We start from the raw sequence: 16,728 nt of genomic DNA on the forward strand, positions 1-16,728 counted from the left end.
ATCCCGCCCGTGACGGGCAAGATGCCCGGCTTCATCACGGTGGGCTATCGGGGGACGTTCGCCTTCGGGCGCGACGGGCTGGCAGACGTCAAGTTCCGGAAGCTGAGCCGGATCACGGTGTGCGGCAAGGTGTCGCTGTGCCGGGACGTCTTCAAGGACACGCTGAACGAGAGCCGCGACCCGGACCGCGGGGAGACGGACCGCTACACGGGCCGCTTCTTCCTGAAGCACACCTTCCTGGAGCAGGCCTTCGACATGCTGCAGGAGGAGGGCTTCCTGATGGTGGGCAGCTGCGGCACAGGCACCAACAGCGCCGGGGAGGTCAAGCCGGGGCTGGACACGGAGGAGGCCAAGTGGCAGCACTACAATGAGTTCGTCTTTGAGCGGCGTTGAGGTCCTCTCCCAGTTCGTGCTCGAACAGCGTTGGGGTCCTCTCCGAGTTCTTGTTCGAACCCCGTTGAGGTCCTCTTCCAGTTCCTGTTCGAGTTCCTCCTTTTCGCCTCCTTGAGCAGTAGACAGTTGAGTTGTTCACACTGAATCACAGTAGGTGACAGTTTTTGTTTGTTTTTGTTTTTTGGTTGCAAATCATCACTGCGACCGTGTGGCCGACCGTGTCGACTGTTCTCTAACCCCCCCCCCCTCCCCCATAGCCCCCTCCCTCCCTCCCCCCTCCCCATCCCTCCCCACCTCCAAGTGCACATTTTCGGCCAGGTTCATAGAAGGGTTTGTCAAAACGCAAGTCACTGCACATGCATTCATCACTTCGCTAGCATCACCGCAGCCATGAGACCACATGACACAAGGTAGCAACAAAGATTCCACGGAGTCGCCTATTTATTTACCACGGCTGAATGTTGTCGCTTTGATAACGAAACGAATTTTGTTGTTGTTGTTTTTACTGCAACGACTGGCTACTGTATAAGCATCTCAACAGACATATCCATCAACAATGACATGGGAGGGGGAGAGCGCGTAATTAGGGGCCATGAAAGATGATGTTCACGTCATGTATGTACATCGGAAGTAGTGTCGTCATTAAGCCTGAAGAGTTTTATCTCTTAATTGTATAAGGTTTGGTGTAGACATGTATTCTTTTTTCTTTCTTTCTGTGTGTGTGTGTGTGTGTGTGTGTGTGTGTGTGGAAGCCCAACGTCTCTCTCTCTCTCTTTCTCTCTGCTATCTTTATTATATGTATATATATATGTGTATATTTTTTTTTAATGGGGGTGGAAGGGACAGGAATGGATGGGAACATTGGGAAGGGTGTCAGCATCCGTGTTCTCATGAGAAATGGCCCGCCCGTAGAATGAAGAGCATATCAATGCCTTACATTAAAAGGCAGGAGGACCTGACCATCGATTTCTTTTATTCTTGCACCTGCAAGTCCGTGGTGTATATCTAGTTTCTGTTATTGCCCGCCCCAAAACACACACACACACACACACACACACACACACACACACACACACACACACACACACACACACCAGAAGAAAGATATTAAGCTTAACAAAAATCAGTTTAATGAAGACATTGAACCCACAGAAGAGGAGGGTGTATCCATGACAGACACATATTGCAATAAATGTTGGTATTTGTAAAAACGGAAACATATTCCCTTCTGAAGTGTAAACAAAAATGTAGTGCAGTGCAGAGAACGAGCATATGTACATAGGGAAATTAGAGAGGCTTTCCCTTAATCTATGTGTGTGTCTGTGTCTGTGTCTCTGTGTGTCTGTGTGTGCGTGCGTGCGTGCGTGCGTGGGTGGGTGTTAAACCATACCTTCATTTCTTTTCTACCCCCAACCTTCCCGCCCTTTCCCAGCCCTCTATCCGCTCATGAAGAAATATAAATACCGACGAAATAATGATGAAAAAAAACCAAAACCAACAACAACAAAAAAACAAACAACATCAACAGTAATTCGATCTTAAAACATCAAGTGTGGACTACTGAATCCTTCGTGTTGATTGTAAATCCTGAACAAGAAGCACAGTGCTCCACTGACTAGCTGCGGTTTATCATTGCACGATAAATAGACTAGTGCACTGCAACTGAGTGTTGTTGTCAGGACTCTTTCGGGACATACTGCAACCTGGCCAGCGAAATAGGTTGATCTCACGTTGAATTCTTCATGAATTTCAGATCAAACCGATTTTGGTGCCACTTACTTGTCTGCGTGTGTATGATTTGTGGTAATGTAGTACAATAATATTGAACAATGTGTTAAATGTTTTGGGAGGTGGACCGCGTGTTCTTTGAGACTGTTCCTTTTTTTTTTCAATCATCACACTGTTCTGCGGTTTCTTTCGGTATGTTTGTGTCAAACAAGTAGACTGACTGTCTGAGAGAAGACTTCTGAACTTTATAGAAATGCAACGTGAGCGGACAATCCATTCGTAGACCTTCGAAACGGAGTCCAACTGACAGAGTGCTTTCCAAATCTACACCAAACGCCACTTTTAGCGTGTCTCTGATTGTAACAAACAAAACAAAAATGTCTGAAGAATTTGGTTGACTGACAAGGTATGACTGTTAATGTTAGAAAGTGAAGCAGTTGAATCAAACCACTGTGGTGGGAATATTTTGCAATGTGTGAACCTGCCCATATACAACACGTCTGCGATGGAAATTTAAAATAATAATAATTAAAAAAAAAAACAGTTGGATTTGTAACTTGATTTCTAATAATATGCCAACAAACCGTAAAACTGGAAGCAATGGACTGGCAGAACATTTCGCGATTATCGGCAAGTTTGTCATTGCTATGGCCACCGAACTGGCAAAGCATTTCACAGGATTTGACAGGTTTGTCATTGCACATGGCGTCATATCGCTTTTTGGAAACAAGCATGACTCGCTGAGCTGTGAGCATTGCTCACCGGACTGTGAGAAGGCTGCACGAGTCACAAGCACTCCGCCATCAGCAATCTGTTGTCCAGCGTTGTCTCTGGATGCATCCAGCCTGACAAGTTTAACTCTCTCCATACGAACGGCGAAAGAGACGACGTTAACAGCGTTTCACCCCAATTACCATCATCAAAATATTGCAAGCGGAAGGCTCTTATACTGAAGACGTGAATGTTGACAAAGAATACCACAATTCTGACGACGGAGGCTAAAGGTTGGGTCATTCAGACACCCACTGGACATCCGAGGGGTCTGTGTAGAGGAGAAGAGAGGACTGGCCGTACTGAGTGAGTTAAGTGGACGTGTGGGTGTTCGTCGGCACGGGTTCTCTGACTCTTGTATATACTTGCAGACGAAACTCCCGAAAAACTCGGAATCAAAAGTTGAAAACTTATCTGTGTATTTCGATGGTTTCACATCCTCAGCACAAATAGTGCAGGAACGTCTGGGGCTGGTTAGGATGAGAGAACTGAGTTCACAGCGGCATCAGTGAAGTCAGGCCACAGGCGCCTGATAGTGGTATTGCAACAGACTGTCATAAACTGGAGGGAGTTTCAGGCCGGTGCCACGGTTCAGGCTATAGGTCTTCTCGTCTTGATGCGTACGGTATCTTCTTTAACCTTCCTTCTTCCAGAAATTAATTTCTGAATCGGGCGCCTGCTGTCAGACAATGTTGATGCAGCTGTAAAATCAGCTCACTCTCAGTCGAACCAACCTAAAATTCATTACTGCTTGTGTTGATGAAGCTGGTGTGAAACCAGTGAAACATACGAGTTCATCTTTTCGTTCTGAGTTGGGTAATTTTGTTTCTTTCTGAACGAGCGAGTGGGCATAGCTGGTCATTGGGTTTTGCAACACATTTCACTGACTAAACATGTATAGTAATGTCACACGAGTACGTGTTGTTGTTTTTTATGTGTGTGCGTTGAATTCTTTATATCATTACTGCAAAGCATCAGAAAATAGAACCAGCTGCAGTATGTGTGAATAACAAAGTTTTCTTTTGGGTGATTTATGGTGTGTGTGTGTGTGTGTGTGTGTGTGTGTGTGTGTGTGTGTGTGCGCGCGTGTGCGTGTGTGTGTGTCTGTGGAGGTTTTTTTTTTTTTTTTTTTTTTTTTTGGGGGGGGGGGGGGGGTAGTGCCGGCGTGCTCTGTATGTGTGTGAGAGAGAGAGAGAAAGAGAGAGAGAGAGATAGTGTGTGTGTGTGTGTGTGATTGTGTGTGCATGGGTGTTTTTTTTTTGTTGTTGTTGTTGTTTGTATATGTGTGTGTGGACAATGGGTGGGCTGGTATGTGGTTTTTGTCCACACACACACACACACACGCCGGGACACACACACACACACACGCCGGGACACACACACACACAGTGCGCGCCCGCGTAATAGTAGGAGAAAACAACCACACAAACTCTAGTCCAACGACAACCAACACAACGTCAAATCACCACTGAAGAGAGAATGCAGCCTGCTACATCATGTCCCATTTCACAGGACTTCACGATTCCAGACGCGCCCACCGGAACGCCAGAAGAATAGTGAGGACATCACCCCCCTTTTCATCCAGCCATGTCCTTCGCCTTGGAACGCCAGAAGGACAGACATCACCCCCCCCCCCCTTTCATCCAGCCATGACCTTGGCCTTGGAACGCCAGAAGGACAGACATCACCCCCTCCCCCCTTTCATCCAGCCATGACCTTGGCCTTGGAACGCCAGGACAGACATCACCCCCCCCCCCTTTCATCCAGCCATGACCTTGGCCTTGGAACGCCAGAAGGACAGACATCACCCCCTCCCCCCTTTCATCCAGCCATGACCTTGGCTTTGGAACGCCAGAAGAACAGACATCACCCCCTCCACCTTACATCCAGCCATGACCTTCGCCTTGGGGACGCCAGAAGGACAGCCAGGACTTCACCTTCCTTTTTGACAGCCAGCCCGTCCCCCCATCGTCCCCCCCCCCAACCCCCGCACCCCGCATCCCTCCCACCCCCAAGACCCAGTCAATATCAAGTTTCAGTTTTGTTTCTCAAGGAGGCGTTACTGCGTTCGGACGAAGCCACATACCCTCACACCTCATCTGCTTGACAACAGCACTTGTCAGACCTTGAGTGGAAGATTACAGTGGATTTCTTCCACATCATTTTGCCAGAGGACAACACTCTCCTTGCCATGGGTTCTTTTTTCAGTGCGTCAGATGCGTGCTGCACAGGGCACCTCGGTTTATCATCTGATACGAATGGCTGGGAGAAAAGTGCGAGAGCGGGATTCGAACCCAGATCCTCACGGACACTGTATTGGCAGATAAGCGTCTTATACATTCAAGACGCATGCCCTGAAAAACTTTACCTTGAAAGGGGCAGCCGTCAGGTCAACTGTACGGACCGTACAAAAACCAATCAAACATCGATCATTACAACGTTGGACACGTGGTCATAATTAACGACTACCCTTTTAGGAAGTCTGTTAAGTAAATTTATTTAACTGGACATATACATATTTTAAATATTCATCTTCGATTCCATCATCCGTCTGCCCCGTTTCCTCCTCAACTCACTCTCTAACTTTCCCTCCCCTCCTACTTTTAGCGATAACATTCAAACGTGAAAATAAATACAAAATGTCCACAATCACCTACACGTATTTGTGACGGGACATTAAACAAAACTCCTCCTCCTCGCATGCTCCTCCGCGAGTGGTCTTCTAGCTCAGATTTCACAATGGCGGACCTTTTAGTTAAGAGTGCTCGGCCGTCTCTCGGCTTTCCCACGCCAAGTTTGGCGCAATGGGACAACACTTTGGACTCTGTACCGGTGCTGCAGCCTGTTTGTTTCCCCCCTACCCCCCGTTCCTTTCTGTCACACGGTCAAATCAGGTCAGCCCACATCGACCCCTGGATCTTAATTGTAGTGTAGTGTTGTGTAGTGTAGTGTAGTGTGTGTGTGTGTGTGTGTGTGTGTGTGTGTGTGTTTCTTCTACAGAATTTTTGTCAGAAGACAACACTCTCGTTTCCATGGGTTCTTTTTTTCTCTTTTTTTCTTTTTTCACTGCGCTACGATCTATCGTCTCATCCGAACGACTAGACGCTCAGTTTGATTTTCCAGTCAAACTTGAGAGAAAAAGCCGAGAGCGGGACTCTTCTTCTTCTTCTTTTTCTGCGTTCACTCGTATTCACACGAGTGGGCTTTTACGTGTATGACCGTTTTTACCCCGCCATGTAGGCAGCCATACTCCGTTTTCGGGGGTGTGCATGCTGGGTATGTTCTTGCTTCCATAACCCACCGAACGCTGACATGGATTACAGGATCTTTAACGTGCGTATTTGATCTTCTGCTTGCATATACACACGAAGGGGGTTCAGGCACTAGCAGGTCTGCACATATGTTGACCTGGGAGATCGTAAAAATCTCCACCCTTTACCCACCAGGCGCCGTCACCGTGATTCGAACCCGGGACCCTCAGATTGACAGTCCAACGCTTTAACCACTCGGCTATTGCGCCCGTCAAGAGCGGGACTCGAGCCCAGACCCTCACGGACTCTCTGCTTTGGCAGGTGAGTAGGGAGAATCGATTTTGACCAGCCACAAAAGACCCCGGGGGGCCATTCGAGACTTGACCAGAACCGGCTGGGAGTAAACTCTAAAGGGAGGGTAGTTCCATGCTGTGACATCGGCGGTAAAACAAGGGGCGTGTTGTTTATTCCGTTGCTGCTGTCGTCAGCCTCCAGCCACTTGCCGTTAACCAACAGCTGATAACGGCAACAAAAGGCCCCTGACAAAGGTAATCATTTCGCTGGCTGTTTGGAAGTGGAGAGCTTGACTCGGAGACGGGGATACTGGTGTTGTATTGTGTTACGTTGTGCTGTGTTGTATTTTACTATATTGTGTTGCATTGTGTTGCCTTGTGTTGTATTACATTGTACTGCATTCTATTGTTGTATCGTGTTGTATTATGTTATGCTGTATGGTATTGTGTTGTGTTGTATTGTATTTCCTTGCATTGTGTTGTATTGCATTGTACTGCATTGTATTGCATTGCAGTGTGTTGTGTTGTATTGCGATGCGTTGTATTGTGTTTCTTGTATTGCATTGTACTTCATTGTATTGTACTGCATTGTATTGTATTATATTGTATTGCATTGTATTGTTCTGTATTGTATTGTACTGTATCGTTCCGTATTGTATTGTACTGTATTGTACTGTGTTGTACTGTATTGTATTGTATTATCTGGTTGGCACAGTAACTCTGTTTGAAATTGGGGCTGCTGTCTCTTGGTGGAGAATGGGCTGTGGGCGGGGGGGGGGGGGGCGGGGAGGGGGGGGAGGAGCATTGCCACAGTGCAGCATCACCCGTTTTCAGTATATACCTTTCTCTGTCTCCAAGTACAGTAGATTTACTATCAAAGTGGGTTTTCCTACACTATTTGGCCGGAGACAATCCTTCTGTTGCCATGGGATCTGATACGTGTGCTAAGTGCATGCTGTACACGAGGAGGAGGAGCTGGATGTCTCGTCTCATACGAATGACTGGCACCCAAACCACCATTTAAGGCAGGGGAGGGGCGGGAGGCAGTATAAAACCCGGTCTCTATACTGGAATCGAATCCGTGAACACTCGCTGCCTAGTTAGGTGCGTTACCACTAAGCCACCGCTCCGCATTGAGTGGCAATCACACTCTGCTGTCGGAGGACGGTGCCATGAATTTGATCAACCAGTTTATGGATTAAGATTGGGTTGGTTGATGTTGTTGTTGTTGTTGTTTTTCTGTTCTCTTTTTCTTCTCCGCACGCAGCAAAGGTCTGAGAGTGACCTGAGTGCTACACTTGCATGCTGAGATAATCTTAACTGAGATCCCTTGGATAACAAGCAGTTTTCACGCTTTCGTATGATATAAAGATGACCAAAAAAAAAAAAAAAATCGTTGCGCTGCGTTGATATAAAAAAAAGAGGAAAAAATTGAAAACAAATCCCAAAAAACTGTTCAATACGGTTTTTTGTTGTTGTTGTTGTTTTGTTTTTTTTTTGTTGTTTGTTTGGGGTTTTTTAGTCCTCAAAGTGGTATTCATCTAGATGTATGTATTGATAGTCAGTCGTGTCCGACTATGACCATCAGAACAGCAGAGGAGGCAGCTTTGTCCCAACTAACTATCTGACCTAGAATTTGATTTGATTGTATAGTGGAGAGTGTCTTGCCCAAGTTACACCCCCACTCCTACTCGGCCAAGAGGGTTTTAGGACAGTCGGCGTTGGGATGGTTCCTGAAGGCCAACTTGCCCTCAAGGCTGCAGCACTCATCAAGTTTTTGACACTGTGAAACTGATGAGTTTTTTTCCCCTTTATTGATATCAAAATACCTGTCTCCTCTATTTGGAGATCGTTACAAGATACACTGATTTTTCACGATGACTATTTCTTAGTACAAGGCTCGATTCCATAATCATTTTATCATTCATTTCCCATGTAATAAACACACCGACATGTAATATATGGTGCAAAGTTTTGTTAATTAAACTGTTAGTAGTTTATAAAAAATTTTTTAAAAAAAAGTCTCATTCTGAGTACAATTTCAGGAAAGAACCTGCTCTACTGCTCAGTGTAACGGTGGTAAGAGACTACTACTACTTCTACCACTACTACTAATGATGATGATGATGATAATAATAATGATAATGATAACAGACTTTTATATAGCAACACTGTGCAGAAACCTGCTGAGTTGCTTTACAAACCACATACCACGCACACCACGTTTCATCAAAGTTACAATTACTGATTTTTCATCCACACAAATGATGATGATGATGATGATGATATAAAAAATACTCACATAGCAACACTGTCCAGAAACCTGTTCGAGTTACTTTTCAAACCATATACCACAAATAATACGTTTTCATCAAAGTTACACGCATCGATTTATCATCCACACTACTACTACTACTATTACTACTACTACTAGATACTTATATAGCAACATTGTCCAGAAACCTGCTCGAGCTGCCTAACAAACCACATACCACACAAAACACGTTTTCATCAAAGTCACACACAGAGATTTATAATCCACACTAACAACAATAACAATAATAATAATAACGATAATAATAATAATGATAAATACTTGTATATAGCAACATTGTTCAGAAACCTGTTCGACTTGCTTGACAAACCACACACCACACATAACCACGTTTTCATCAAAGCTACACACACCGATTCATCACCCACACGGTACCTCCACGAGCCGTGTACCGTCCCACAGACGACAGCCATCACTCAGCTACAGAGCCCTGAGCCAGACTGACTGAGTACCACCCCCCCCCCTCTCTGGAGAGAACGCCGCCTCTACTTCCTCCCACAGACATCCCTCAGGAATCTGCCGTCAGGGATCAACACCTTCACGCGAAAGAAAGACAGACACACAGCCCGTTAGATACAATACCTAGACCGACAAACAGTCAGACAGACACACGGATCAGTTCACATCAGTTCAGTTACTCCAGAAGGCATCACAGCGTTAGGATAAACCCATACACGCTTTAACCACATCAGCTAAGCAGATGCCTGACCAGCAGCGTAGCCCAACACGCTTTTAAACAATCACCAAGGCAGACACACAGCCAGGGAGACACACAGCCAGACAGACACACAGCCAGACAAACACACAGCCAGACCGACTGAGTTCTCAGTTTCAGTTCCAATTTCTCGAAGAGGAGTTACTGCGTTCGTACAAATCCATGCAGGCTACATCACATCTGCAAGACGGATTGGCTTAACCAAACGCGCTAGTCAGGCCTTGAGTGCATACACATATATCTGTGTACATATCAGGAGGAGGAATTTTGTTTAATGTCCCGTCACACTTATCGGCGATTGAAGACATTCTGTTAAAGTATTTATGAATACATTTGAGTATTATCGGTTAGAAGGGATGGGCAATACTGATTTCGGCTTCGTGTTAATCGTGGCCGCCGGTACAATAGCTGAAGTACAGCCACGAACACAGGTCGACGCACAAATGGACCTTGTAGCACTCTCCTACCGAATTCACCGCATAAAAACTCCGATTTCACGTCACCAAAACACAGATGAATGGGGAAACGAATCTCATTATATTAAAAAAACAAAAAAACAAAAACAATAACAGTTAAAAGATATTATTTTATGGCAGAGCTGTTTGTTCCTGCTGCTTGACGTTATCCATGGGCAGGTCACTCTCTGTGTACATATCAGAGAAGACTTCTGTTACACATCTTCACCAGAGGACAAAACTTCTGTTACCGTGGGTTCTTTTTTTTTTCTTTTCTTTTTTTTTTCAGTGGGCCAAGTGCGCGCGGGACCTCAGTTTATCGTCTCATCCGAACGACTAGACGTTCAGCTTGATTTTCCAAGTCAAACGTGGGAGAAAGGACGAGATCGATAATCGAACCTAGACACTCCAGGACACTGTATTGGCAGCTAAGCGTCTTAACCATTCTGCTGCCTTCCCCCTCAGACAGACCGAGAGGCGGGCAGGTGTTCTGAAATCTCTGTGTACCATTGATTATTGTATTGTATTGTACTGTATTGTATTGTGTTACTCTTTTTTTGCCACAACATATTTCTCGGTGTGAAATTCGGGCTGTTCTCCCCAGGTAGAGCGCGTCGCTACACTGAGAGCGCCACCCTTTTTTTTTTGTATTTTTCTCCCGCCTGCAGTTGTTTTTGTTGTTGTTGTTGTTTGCTTGTTTTGTTTATTGTTTTGTTTTCCTATCAAAGTGGATTTTTCTACAGAATTTTGCCAGGGACAACCCTTTTGTTGCCGTAAGTTCTTTTTCGTGCGCTATGTGCATGCTGCACACAGGACCTCGGTTTATCGTCTCATCCGACTGACTAGTGTCCAGACCACCACTCAAGATCTAGTGGAGGGGGAGAGATTACTGGTGACTGTGCCGGGATTCGAACCAGTGCGCTCAGATTCTCTCGCTTTAATGGTAGACGCCTCTAGGCCATCACTCCACATCTGTTATCAACAGACACTGCTTTCTGTCGCATTCACTGCTTTAACTCACTCAATACGGCCAGTCCTCTCTTCTCCTCTACACAGACCCCTCGGATGTCCAGTGGGTGTCTGAATAACCCAACCTTTAGCTTCCGTCGTCAGAATTGTGGTATTCTTTGTTAATATTTACCTCTTCAGTACAAGAGCCTTCCGCTCGTAATATTTTGATGATGGTAATTGGGGTGAAACGCTGTTAACGTCGTCTCTTTCGCCGTTCGTATGGAGAGAGTTAAAGTAATAACACGGTTTTATGAAGAAGTGATGAAATTACGTGTAACCCTATGCGCGTGCGTTAACACGTTACACGTTATAGCGTAATCACTGTCAGTTAGACTGTTATGTGATTGTAACTGTGTGGCTGTTTTCCACAGTTAACCTCTGTGTTTTTCTGTCAGACAATTAATAGGCTTATTTTTGGCACAAAGAAATATCATGTAGCAACAAAACACACAATAATACATCGCAACATTCTGATTTGTTATTTTATTGAAACATTCGAGCAACAGAACACAACACAACACAACACAGCACAAAGCAATGCAACACAACACAACACAACACACACACACACACACACACACACACACACACACAATTGATACCACTCAGCACAATATAATTTGTTCATATTTAAAGAAACGAACGAACAAACAAACAAACAATAACTTGCTTCGTCGCCACATTTCTTGTGACCCGCACTGAGCTCATGTGAGGTGATGATCCTGTTTGTGTCCTCAGGGGATGTCGGGGGGACTGAGTCTGAATCCACTTTTTTTTAGACAGCTAGACAGCTAGACAGCAAGTGAAAGCATGTTTGAGACTTTAACACTACGCTGCACTGGTCTCTCCGTTTCCAGGTTTTTGTGTTTTGTGTTGTGTTTCGGTAAACAGTTAGTCTGTGGTCTGCTCCGTTTCCAGATTTTCGCGTTTCCTGTTGTGTTGCGGTAAACAGTCAGTCTGTGGTCTCTTCCGTTTCCAGGTTTTCGTGTTTTGTGTTGTGTTGCGGTAAACAGTTAGTCTGTGGTCTCTTCCGTTTCCAGGTTTTTGTGTTTTGTGTTGTGTTGCGGTAAACAGTCAGTCTGTGGTCTCTTCCGTTTCCAGGTTTTCGCGTTTTGTGTTGTGTTGCGGTAAACAGCTTGTCTGTGGTCTCTTCCGTTTCCAGTTTTTCGCGTTTTGTGTTGTGTTGCGGTAAACAGCTTGTCTGTGGTCTCTTCCGTTTCCAGTTTTTTTGTGTTTTGTGTTGTGTTGCGGTAAACAGTTAGCCGGTGGTCTCTTACGTTTCCTGGTTTTTGTGTTTTGTGTTGTGTTGCGGTAAACAGTTAGTCTGTGGTCTTTTCCGTTTCCAGGTTTTCGCGTTTTGTGTTGTGTTGCGGTAAACAGCTTGTCTGTGGTCTCTTCCGTTTCCAGTTTTTTTTGTGTTTTGTGTTGTGTTGCGGTAAACAGTTAGCCGGTGGTCGCTTCCGTTTCCAGGTTTTTTGTGTTTTCTGTTGTGTTGCAGTAAACAGTTAGTCTGTGGTCTCTTCCGTTTCCAGGTTTTTGTGTTTTGTGGTGTGTTGCGGTAAACAGTTAGTCTGTGATCTCTTCCGTTTCCAGGTTTTTTGTGTGTTTTGTGTTGTGTTGCGGTAAACAGTTAGCCGGTGGTCTCTTCCGTTTCCAGGTTTTTTGTGTTTTGTGTTGTGTTGCGGTAAACAGTTAGTCTGTGGTCTCTTCCGTTTCCAGGTCTTCGTATTTTGTGTTGTGTTGCAGTAAACAGTCAGTCTGTGGTCTCTTCCGTTTCCAGGTTTTTGTGTTTTGTGTTGTGTTGCGGTAAACAGTTAGCCGGTGGTCTCTTCCGTTTCCAGGTTTTTGTGTTTTGTGTTATGTTTCGGTAAACAGTTAGTCTGTGGTCTGTTCCGTTTCCAGGTTTTCGCGTTTTCTGTTGTGTTGCGGTAAACAGTCAGTCTGTGGTCTCTTCCGTTTCCAGGTTTTTGTGTTTTGTGGGGTGTTGCGGTAAACAGTTAGTCTGTGGTGTGTTCCGTTTCCAGATTTTGGTGTTTTGTGTTGTGTTGCGGTAAACAGCTTGTCTGTGGTCTCTTCCGTTTCCAGTTTTTTTTGTGTTTTGTGTTGTGTTGCGGTAAACAGTTAGCCGGTGGTCTCTTCCGTTTCCAGGTTTTTTGTGTTTTGTGTTGTGTTGCGGTAAACAGTCAGTCTGTGGTCTCTTCCGTTTCCAGGTTTTAGTGTTTTGTGTTGTGTTGCGGTAAACAGTTAGTCTGCTTTGGATGGTCACTCACCACAAACATGGCGACCATAAGTGTTTCTAAATTACTGTGGAAAAAAAATAATGTGTGCTGTAAAAAGCCCAACGAAACTCGTTAGTTATTTTAGAGCCATGTGTGTAAGAGATGTGAAATACAGTCTCGCTTGTTTTCAGACTGTATATACACACACACACACACACACACACACACACACACACACACACACATATATATATATATATATATATATATAGAGAGAGAGAGAGAGAGAGAGAGAGAGAGATACATATACATACATACGCCAAACCGCATTCCCACCCCCCCCCCCCCCTGAAAAAACCACCACCAAAACAACTCACTTCAACCTCTCCTCCTCTCACTCCGCTCCTTCACTCCACTCTCATCACACACACACACACACACACACACACACACACACACACACACACACACATTACAGACACACACACACACACACACGCTACAGACTGACACACACACACACACACACACACACATACACACACACACACATTACAGACACACCCACACACACGCTACAGACTGACACACACACACACACACACACACTCTCTCTCTCTCTCAGCTCTCTCTCTCTCTCTCTTTTCCCAATCCGTCCTTGAAGCTTTGCACAAGCATGGGCATCTCCTCAACATTATCGATCGCAGCAGAAACAGTTGTCTAGCGTAATTCAAGTGAGAGGGCAATAGGAAGAAGAGGCAACACGTTAAAAAAACAAAAAAGACCAAACCACCACTGAGAGTCTGTAGACACAGCTGTGAGAAATAAAAACCAGGGCTTGTGTGTGTGTGTGTGTGTGTGTGTGTGTGTGTGTGTGTGTGTGTGTGTGTGTGTGTGAATAGAATAGAAAAGAATAGAATGTGTGTGTCTGTGACATGTGTGTGTTGCGGGGGGGGAGGGGAGGGGGTGTCTGTTACATGTGTGTATTTGTGTGTGTGTATGTGTGTGGGTGTGTGTGGGTGTGTGTGTGTGTGTGTGTGTGTGTGACATGTGTGTGTGACATGTGTGTGTGTGTGTGTGTGTGTGTGTGTGTGTGTGTGTGTGTGTGTGTGTGTGAATATGTGCATTTATTTAAAATGTTACAGGTTATTTCAATAGGTTTTAAATTTCTCTTTAGTGCGTGTGGGGATTCAGGGGAGTCGTTGTTGGGTTGTTGTTGTTGTTTTTTTCATCTAAAAACACCTCACGCACTGCCTGTTGCCAACAGCACTCACCTGAAGTATGTGTCAAGTGCAGGCATGAAATAAGATCAAAATGGAAGAAACGATTGCTTTTAACCCCTCTTCCTCTTTTTGCCTCAGAGAACACACACACACACACACACACACACACACACACACACACACACACACACACACACACACACATACACATATATATATTGTATTTGTATTTCTCTTTTTTGTCACAACAGATTTCTCTGTGTGAAATTCGGGCTGCTCTCCCCAGGGAGAGTGCGTCGCTACACAGAGAGCGTAATCTTGTTTTCTTTTCTTTTTTTTTTTTTTTTTTTCCTGTCTGCAGTTTTAGTTGCTTTTCGTATCGAAGTGGGTTTTTCATACAGAATTTTGCCAGGGACAACCCTTTTTGTTGCCGTGGGTTCTTTTACGTGCGCTAAGTGCATGCTGCACACGGGGACCTAGGTTTATCGTCTCATCCGAATGACTAGCGTCCAGACCACCACTCAAATTCTATTGGAGGGGGAGAAAATATTGGAGGCTGAGCTGTGATTCGAACCAGCGCGCTCACATCATTTCGTTTCCTAGGCGGACGCGTTGCCTCTAGGCCATATATATATATATATATATATATATATGTGTGTGTGTGTGTGTGTGTGTGTGTGTGTGTGTGTGTGTGTGTGTGTGTATAAACAGAAAATAATTTTTCATATTGTTACGGAATGTCGAAAATCAAAAGAAAGCTCATTACCAACATCTTTCAGCTGTGGTATCGTTATGAAAAAACAAAACACACCACAAAACAACAACCACTACACACACACACACACACACACACACACACACACACACACACACACACACACACACACACACACACACTCGAAAGTCAGTATTTCTCCCCTTAAAAATAAAGTCTAAAATATATTAACTGTAGGGTATTCACAGGTTGCCAGTTAGGCTAATCAAAACAAAAGAAGAAGAGAAACAGTTCAGATGAGATCTTGTCGACTCACGTGCGATACATAAATGCAGAAACTACTGAGCGGCAGAATGTAAGGGCATTGGCTGTTGTCAGCTCCTGTGCCGTGTTTACAATCTGAATATTGCACCATACGGTTGATGAAGCGATGCTTCGAAGCATTCATAAATGAGTTAGAGCGCCTCATGGTATACATGTGTGTGTTTAGTTAGGAATAAGACAGACATATCAAAGGAAATTTTAAAACGCATTGTTGACTTTGTTATTTGTCCATCAAAACATTCAAATCCCCCCCGCCCCCCTCACCCCCCCCCCCCCCCCCCCCCCAGCCCCAGCCCCCTATAATTTTTGATTAGTTAGAATTTTGTTATTTGTCAAGGGAAACATTCAAACTTCAACCCCTGCTATCTTTGTTTCGTTTAAGTCAATAGGCTTTCTCAGTGGCTTTGCAGAATCAGATATGGGTTTCGACAGGAACGAGAAGTTTCTGACACTGATATCCCAGTCGTGGAGTTTGAAAAAAAAAAAAAAAAGTTTGTGCAAACGCAGACGGAAAACGTGCTTTTGGAAATTCAACACTGAATCGCCCAAATCGTTATGCTCGTCTCTGCAAAAATGCCACCGCAAGAGTACGCGAGTCGCAAGTTTTACTTGGCGCTTTGCCTGAAAAGCTGAAAGTTTTATGTGAGTTTAATGAAAGTGTAAGGGGGGGAAAGGTTTGCGAACACGTCTCTGGATGGTGCGTCCTTATTCCCGATGCATGTTCTTTTTTTCTCTCCTTTAAGTAAGAGGGTGGGTGGGTAAAAAGGGAGGTTGGGGTGGGTGTAGTGTTTGGGGGGAGAGGGAAGGGAGAGGGCACTGGGCCAAGACCGTCGATATCATCAAATTCTCACAAACACCCCCCACCCCACCCTTACCCCACCCCTTTCCACCCCCCACCCCCCTGATCCCCCCCTGTGTCAAGAGAACGAAGTGTAGGCTATCAATTTCAGTTCTGCACCTTATCCAATCTTCGACAAATATTCTCTCGCGCCGTCACCACCACCCATCCCCACTTTCCCCCTTCCTCTCTCTCCGCTGTTCTATACAAATAAGCGCAAGTATGATTAGCTGCTTTCTGACATCAGTGGTGAAATATGGACGTGTTTCGTGTTGCCGTGGGTGTTGATTGCAGGGCTGGAACCGTCGGAAATCGATGTGGAAAGAAGGCAGAATATTGTGAGGCAGCGCTTTGATTTTTGCCCATTTATTTCTTGCCATGCACACACAGCTATAAACTGCACTAGAGTAGTGTGATGTGGAAGTGTTTAATGAAGATGAAGAGGAGGCTGATGGCT

General features: G+C 45.0%; 1 protein-coding gene across 2 annotated transcripts in view; it reads left to right on the plus strand.

The window, feature by feature from the left end:
• LOC143298830 (BTB/POZ domain-containing protein KCTD12-like) overlaps positions 1 to 3,897 on the plus strand; it is a 93,696-nt gene extending 89,799 nt beyond the window's left edge. For both annotated transcript variants that reach the window (XM_076611826.1, XM_076611825.1), the window contains one exon: positions 1 to 3,897. This exon is cut by the window's left edge and continues 2,647 nt beyond it. In XM_076611826.1, the coding sequence (XP_076467941.1) occupies positions 1 to 393 (393 nt within the window). In that variant the 3' untranslated portion in view covers positions 394 to 3,897.
• The last annotated feature ends 12,831 nt before the right edge of the window (positions 3,898 to 16,728 follow it).

This window comes from Babylonia areolata, chromosome 24 (assembly GCF_041734735.1).
Source record: "Babylonia areolata isolate BAREFJ2019XMU chromosome 24, ASM4173473v1, whole genome shotgun sequence".
NCBI classification, from domain to species: Eukaryota; Metazoa; Mollusca; class Gastropoda; order Neogastropoda; family Buccinidae; genus Babylonia; species Babylonia areolata.